General features: G+C 38.9%; 1 protein-coding gene across 1 annotated transcript in view; it reads right to left on the reverse strand.

Moving 5' to 3' along the window:
• Cul3 (cullin 3) overlaps positions 1–8,850 on the reverse strand; it is a gene marked incomplete at its 3' end in the record, with an annotated part of 111,512 nt that overhangs the window by 21,994 nt on the left and 80,668 nt on the right. Inside the window, 1 exon segment of the mRNA XM_076207899.1 lies at positions 4,872–5,057. Coding sequence (XP_076064014.1) covers positions 4,872–5,057 — 186 coding nt within the window.

The following is an 8,850-nucleotide window of genomic DNA, read 5'->3' on the forward strand; positions in this document are numbered from 1 at the left end:
TTTTGGCTAACACCCTTGTAAGGTAGGAAAAGCCATCGGTGCATGTATGTATGTATATACTAAGGGCTTGATAGTAAAAAAAATAATATAAAATTAATTATTCATCATGCTAGCATGCATTGGCTGGCAACCTCCTTCATAAAGGGGGAAGAAGCCTCATGGTATATGGATTGACAAACATTAAGCAAATAAATTTGAAAAACATTTTCTGTTAAAAAGCACAAGAATACACAGGGCAATTCAAGACTACACTGACAAAATTACACACACCATCCTGACATGAAACTGAAGACGATATCCTGTATGAATTTTTTCCAAAAATATAAAGATACATACATATATACACATACCAAGGGATTTTTTCCCCTTACAAGGGAGGTAGCCAAAGTCAAAGGTATAAATCGACTCGCCCATTTCATTCCCACATACTCCACTCCAATTGACCACCCTGCCTTCCCTCTTTTTTTGGCTCCTCCTGGATGGCAGGTCATCCCTGCATCTCACCCACTGCCCTGGGTCAGAAGCAATGTGGCAAGACACAGTACATCCACAGCAAGGCCAGTTCATTTAATCGGTGACCCCCCTCTCCATCCCCTCATGCAGAAAAAGAGAACCCAGGGAGAAATCCCTTTGGGCAGCATCAAAATCTAATTCACACATACTCCCTCACCCCCCCCCCCCATATAAAGATAAATGGAATAAATTATTGACATGAAATAGCTTACACAACCAAATCCTGTGGCCAATCAATTCAACACTTCTAATCAACCCCTACCACAATAATGATGATGGTTGGGTAGGAGGCAATTTGAAATGTTCAATTGTTCAGCCACAGGCTTTGGCTCTGTAAGCTATTACTGTATTTACATTTATTCCTCTTTTTACTTAAAAAATCAATAAAAAAAAAATAATAATAATACATACATACATATACCAAAGGCTTTTTCCCCTTTATAAGGTAGCCAAAAAACAAAGGCATAAAAACCATTCCCACCTATTCCATCCCTATCACACTCCACTCCCGTCCACCCTCTTCCCTCCTTCTTATTTTGGCACCTCCTGGATGATAGGTCATCTCTGCATCTTGTCCACTGCCCTAAGTCAGAAGCAGTGTTACAAGACACAGCACATCCGAATAATAAAATTATAAATAAAAAATAATAAATACATAAATCTATACATCTACACCAAAGGCTTTTACCCCCTTACGAAGAAGGTAGCCAAGTCAAATTAAAGTACCCACTCCCAAAATAAGAAATAAATACATAAACAATATATATCTATATACCAAGTAATCTGGAAGTGAGCATTAAGGGAGAGCAACTGGAGGAAGTGGATAGTTTTAGATACTTGGGTGCAAATGTGGCAGGAAAAGGTGGAGTAAAGGTGGAGGTAGAATGTAGACTGAGAGAAGCGAGTAAATGCCTAGGTGGATTAAAAAGTGTAATGAGGAATAGACATTTGGGAATGCATGCTAAGAGGAGGCTGTATGAAGGAGTGATTGTGCCAACAGCACTGTATGGAGCAGAAACATGGAACATAAGAGAGGAAGAGAGAAGGAGCTTGAATGTGTTTGAGATGAAGTGTCTGAGAAGTATGATGGGAGTTACTAGGCTAGATAGAGTGAGAAATGAGGAGGTGAGGAGGAGAACAGGGGTGGAAAGGGAGTTGGGAGATAGGGTTGATGAAAGAGTATTAGGATGGTTTGGACACATGGAAAGAATGAGTGAAGAAAGACTAGTAAAGGAGGTATGGAAGGCAGATGTGGAGGGAGTGAACATGAGGGGACGTCCTGGGATGAGATGGATGGATGGGGTGAAGGGGGCTTTGGGGAAGAGGGGAATGTCTGTTGAGGAAGGACGGGAGAGGACAGAAGACAGGGGTGAATGGAGAATGGTTGTATATGGAAGATGTTGTGATGCATGAGGTGGAATGAACGGGGGGATGGGGGGTGAGGTAGTGTGTGTGAGCAAAATTTTGACGCAGCCTGAAGGGATTTCTCCCCGTCCTCTCCTTTATATGGGGGGACGGAGAGGGGGGGTCACCGATTTAATGAAGCGGCCTTGCTGTGGATGTGCTGTGTCTTGCGACACTGCTTCTGACCCAGGGCAGTGGACAGGGTGCAGGGATGACTCGTCATCTAGGAGGTGCTAAGATGGGAGGGAGGGTGGAGGGGTGTGGAGTGTTTTCAGGGATGGAATGGGTGGGAATGATTTTATGCCTTTTCCTTTTTGGCTACCTCCCTAGTAAGGGGGAAAAAGCCTTGGTACATGTATGTATGTATGTAAGTGCTTTTCCCCCTTATAAGGAAGGTAGCCAAGTCAAAGGCACACACCTACTCCGACCCATTCCACTCCCATCCACCACCCTTTCCACCCCTCTCATCTTAGCTCCTCATGGATGACAGGACATCACTGTATTCTGCAAAATGGCCTGGGTCAGAGCCAATACAGCAAGACACAGTACATCCATGGCAAGGCCACTTCACATAATCGGCAACCCCCCCTCCATCCCCTCATGCAGAAAAAGAAATGAGAAGAAATCCCTTCAGGCTGCATCAAAACATCATTCACACATAAGCATCACCTACGCCTCCATCTCACCCCTCACTTCCTTGCATAATAGTATCATCTATACAGAGTCACTCTCCATTCGTACCTATCTCACTTCCTTACTCAACACCTTCATACCATTCATCCATCTCATTCTCAATCGTCCCCTCAAGTTCTCCCACCACCTCTGCTTTCCATATCTCTTTTACTAATCCTTCATCACCCATTCTTTCCATGTGTTCAAACCATCCCAATAATCTTTCATTAGCCCTATCTGTCATTTCTTTTTCCACTCCTGCTCTCTTCCTCACCTCCTTGTTTCTCACTCTATCTTAGTACCTTCTATCATACTTCTCAGACTTGATTGGATTGATATGGACTGATACTGAATATATATATATATATATATATATATATATATATATATATATATATATATATATATATATATATATATATATATATATATATATATATATAACAGAATAATACATATACCAAGGGCTTTTTCCCCCTTATAAGGGAGGTAACCCAAAGTCAAAAGGCATAATTCCACTCCCATCTATTTCATCCCCACCCACTCCATTCCCATTTACCACCCCTCCCTCCCTCTTTTCTTGGCTCTTCTTGGATGACGGATCATTCCTGCATCTCACCCATTCCCTGGGTTACAAGCAATGCAGCAAGAAACCACACATCTACAGCAAGGCTGCTTCTTCATTTAACCAGTGACCACTCCCCCTACCAACCCCTCATTCAGAAAAAGATGGGGAGAAATCCCTTTGGGCTGCATCAAAACATCATTCACACATAACCATTCCCTTACCCTCCCATCCCCTACCCACTCTCTTCCATCCTCACCCCATCATCCACATACAACCATTGTCCACTCACCCATATCTTCTGTCTTCAACCTTCCTTCCTCAACAAACACCCCTCTCTTTCTCAACACCCCTTTTACCCCATCTATCCTCAGTTGTCTCCTCATGTTCACTCCATCTACCTCTGCCTTCCACACTTCCTTTACTAATCTTTCTACACTCATTATTTCCATGTGTCCAAATCATCCCAATACTCTTTCATCAACCCTCTCCCAAGTCCTTTTCCACCCCTGCTCTTCTCTTCACCTCCTTGTTTCTCACTCTATCCAACCTAATAACCCTTACCATACTTCTCAGACATTTCATCTCAAACACATTTAAACTCTTCCTTGCTTACGTTCCATGTTTCTGGACCATACAGTGCTGTTGGCATGATCACTCCTTCATATAATCTCCTCTTAGCATCCATTCCCAAATGTCTATTTCTCATTACACTTTTTAATCCACCATGACATTTACTTGCTTCTCTCAATCTACATTCTACCTTCACCTCCACTCCTCCCTTTCCTCCCACATGCATCCTCAAGTATAGTTAATGAATGGAATAAACTTCCTGCACAGGTAGTGCAATGTAGTTCAGTTCGAAGCTTTAAGAATCATTTAGATAAATACCTAAGTAAGATGCTGTAATGATTATAATCTATGTTATATTATTTGTTTTTGTTTTGTTATAATTTGTCTGTCTGATTTTCATTTATTATTAGTTATATGTCAATTTATAATCATTTACTATTTACCTTTTTGTTTGTTATTCAACTATACCTATGCATTTATTTATGTATTTTATTTGTTATTTTTACATTATTATAGTTTTAATTTATTATTAATATGATTTTTTTTTTTTGCATCCGACCTAGATATGGATCAAAAGGTCTCCTGTCGGCATGCTCTGCCTTTGTAATCCTTTGTATCTAAAGCTATCCTTTTCCTCCAGCCACTCTCTCTATACTCACTTTCAATTTGCTGCCATCTCATTACTTTACCTTTACCCACATTTACTTTCAACTTACTCCTTTCCCACATCTTCCCAAATAATATCTATATACCAAGGGCTTTTTCCCCCCTTACAAGATAGGTAGCCAAGTCAAAATGGGAAGTATCCATCCCATTCACCACAAGATGAAAAATAAATAATAATAAAAATAATAATAATAATAATTAAGATAATAAAATAATAATAATATGTTCAATCTCATGTCAAGATATCACCCTGCAATTTTTCAATATAGTTTTGAACCATTCTATATATTTCATACCAATTAATTCTTTGTTAATGTTCGTCTAACAAACTGGCCACAAAACTGATATTATACATATCACTTAAAATGCCCTAGACTATAACATTAGTTTATTTTCTTTTATTGAAAGAATCCACTAGTATACTTATAATCATAAAAACTTGCCACTTTATACAACTACAACTCACAACAGTTTTTACCTGATCTCTAAATATGATAAGTCCAAGGTTGTAAACATTATCCACATTGTTTTGTTGAACATAAACTCTATCCATATACATGAGAATATCTCTGATCATAACCATGGAAGTTTGGTGATCATTCCACGCATGGTTAAGGGTTTGTAGGAAATTATTTTTCAAGGAATCCAATACATCTTGTCGAACCTGAAAGAAAAAAAATAACATGATATAGAGAATTTTAACAACAATTTACAAATAATTTCTATACTTTATACGAATAAAAGTCAATTGATCAATTTATTACCCCAGGTCTCTCTTGGAGGAAACCCATGTCTCCCAGGAACAATTAACAAGGGCAAAGGCAGAAAAAAGTTCTTGCAATTTGATACAATTTTAACTACTGAGCCCATTATCACTGAAATCCACATGCCTATACATATTCCTATAATGTAACAAAACTAGAACGCAATACTATGCCCCATATACAACAAATAATATCTATCATAAAAAAATAGTAGAAAAAATTAACATTACAATAAAATGTGGTCCTGTTGTAAAAAATGAATAAATAAACATAAATATATGTAAATGAATAAATACATTATATATATATATATATATATATATATATATATATATATATATACACCAATCTTTCTATATATCAAGAGGTTTTTCCCCCTTATAAGGGAGGTAGCTAAGTCAGAGGCACTTACCTATTCCCACTCATACCACTCCCCTCCACCACCCTTTTCACCCCTTCCATGTCAGCTCTTCATGGATAAGGGGTCAACCCTATATCCATCAACTGCCCTGGGTGAAACACAATGCACTAAGACACAGTATATCTACAGCAAAGCCAATTCACTTAATTGGTGACCCCTCCTCCCCTCCTCTCATGCAGAAAAAGAGATGGGGAGAAATCCCTTCTGGCTCCATATATATATATTTATATATGACTTAAGAGTAAGAAACAAAGGAGTCTTAGTTTGAGTTTATTCCTGACTAGTTTTGCAGGTATGTTTAAAAAAAAAAAAAAAAAAAAAAAAAAAATCCCTTTGAAAAAGCATACCTGCAAAACTAGTCAGGAATAAACTCAGACTAAGACTCCCATGTTTCCTACTCCACTATGTCAACCTGTCAGAATGTCTCATATATATATATACGTACACACACATATATGTATATATATACGCAAAGATATCACAAAAACACACGTGATAAACTATTTTTGCAGAAACCACCGGGAAATTGAAAATACAGATACCGAACGTTTTCGTCTATTATGACATTTTCAAAGGTACAGAAATGCAATACAAAAATAAACAATATATACATGAGTAGACAGAGGATATTTGGAAAGGTCCTATGTTACAAATTATCACACAAAATCTTGACAATAATAAAATTGTCCAATTTAAATAAACCCAAACTCAAGTTAAGATTATTTCCAGAATTTCTTTTTATGTAACAAGATTCAATAATATTTCTTTCTACAATATTATTACAAGAAGTAATTACTTTTGAATTTCCCGTCAATATTATGTCCTTAATCCATTCCATCCCCTACATACTCCACTCCCCGCTACCCACTTCCCTCCCTCTTATCTTGGCACCTCAGAGGAACACAAACGCAAAGGAAACACAAACAACAGCAGGCCTACTGGCCCTAACAAGGCTGTGTTTATTATACTAAGCTACACTTAAGAAAACAGGGTAACTAGGCTATAGAAGATGAACTAACACCACTATCCTATCCATACATATACCAAAAGCTTTTTCCCCCTACACAGGGGGTAGCCAAAAAGAAAAAGGCATAGAAACCACTCCACTCATTCCATTTCCTATATATTCCACTCCCCTCCACCCTCCCTCTTATCTTGGCACCTCCTGGATGACGGGTCATCCCTGCATCCCGTCCACTTCCCTGGGTCAGAAGCAGTGTCGCAAAACACAGCACATCCACAGCAAGGCCGCTTCATAAATTTGCCGACCCCCACTCTCCGTCCCCCCATGCAGAAAAAGGGAAGACGGGGAGAAATCCCTTCGGGCTGCATCAATTTTTTTTTTTTTTTCTCATATATACTTCCTCACCCCCATCCCCCACCCACTTCCCTCATGCATCACAGCATCATCTATACACAACCCCTCTCCATTCACCCCTATCTTCTGTCCTCTCCCGTCCTTCCTCCACAGACATTCCTCTCTTTTGTAATGCCCCTTTCACCCCATCCATCCATCTCATCCTAGGACGCCCCCTCATATTCACTCCTTCCACCTCTGCCATCCACACTTCTTTTACAGAGCTGCCTAGTGTAGGCCTTATGGTCTTTTGCAGTCTCCTTTATTCTTATATATGTTCTTATGTTCCATGTGTCCAAACCATCCTACTACTCTTTCATCAACCCTATCTCCCAGTTCCCTTTCCACCTCACCTCATTTCTCACTCTATCCAGCCTAGTAACCTCTATCATGCTTCTCAGACATTTCATCTCAAACACATTCAAACTCCTTCTCTCTTCCTCTCTCATGTTCCATGTTTATGCTCCGTACAATGCTGTTGGCACAATCACTCCTTCATATAACCTCCTCTTAGCATCCATTCCCAGATGTCTATTTCTCATTACACTATCCTATCCAATTACAATTAAATGCTGGGCTGTCAGATCTTTTATTGCAATGGACAATATTTTATTTGTGGATTAGAGTTTCAGTATTTATCTATGCGATTTTTAAATGTTGTTACTGTGTTACTTTCCCCGACAGTGGAAGGTAACAAATTCCATGCATTAACAACCCGGTTAAAGAAGAAATGTTTACTTTCATTCGAAGAAAATCTTTTACCAATTACTTTAAAATTGTGACATTTTCTTGTATTTAATTGGTCTAATAAGAAGTAATCTTCGACATTAGTGATGTCAAAGGCTTTGAACATTTTAAAAACCTCTAATAAATCTCCTCGCATTCTCCTTTTTGAAAGTGAGAATAAATTTAGACTTTTAAGTCTTTCTTCATACAGCAGATTTCTCAGCATTGGTATCATTTTGGTCATTCTCTGTTGCACTCTCACTAGTTTATTAATATCTTTCTGGTAGTACAGGGACCAAAATTGTACACAGTATTCGAGATAGGAAAACAACAAAGGAAAACACTTACTCCATCTCCTAGAAGAAGATCCCAAAACACCAACGATACGTGGCATTCCCAAAACTCCCAAAGCAGGGATCCCCATGAGACCAATCACCAACGGAATAGGCAGTGCCCCGCACAAACTAGTTAAGATACTAACCAAACCTGTTACATCAGCTCTTGGAACTATCAGCAACACACACATTAGAAACTTCACTGATCTCATACAAAATCTCCATACCACAGACTTTACAAACAAGAAACTTGTCAGTCTAGATGTTATTGCCTTATACACCCACACATCCCTGGCAATGTCATTTCAGCCATACAAAGAGTCATAACATCGATGAGACCACCTTCCCAATCAACAAAAGAGATTACAAATAACTAGTAGAAAAATGCCTTAAATGCAATTTCTGCACATTTAATGGCAAAACTTACCGACAACACGACGGCCTACCAATGGGATCACCCCACCCCCCTCAGTGCTATAGCTGCCTGCTTAGCAATGGGAATTCTAGAGCAAAACAACTGCAAACAGTTCCTCCCCAATGGCACCATCTGGTTCAGGTATGTAGATGACTACCTTCTCATACCAAAAGACACAAACATTGACATCCTTCTACACAATTCAAAAAAATCACACCAGAAAATACAATTAACAGTCAAACAAGAAAACCAGGACTCTCTCCCACACCTTGACACTTTAATCATCAGGAACAATAATACAGCAAAATTCAAAGTTTACAGAAAACCCACAAAAAAACGACTACATACACTACTTCAGTGCCCACAGCGACAGAACTAAAAGTGGGATACTAATAGGATTCTTCCTGAGAGCACTAAGAATATGGAGCCCAGAATACCT

This window comes from Oratosquilla oratoria, chromosome 24, assembly GCF_046742065.1.
Source record: "Oratosquilla oratoria isolate Oo_2021 chromosome 24, ASM4674206v1, whole genome shotgun sequence".
Classification (NCBI taxonomy): domain Eukaryota; kingdom Metazoa; phylum Arthropoda; class Malacostraca; order Stomatopoda; family Squillidae; genus Oratosquilla; species Oratosquilla oratoria.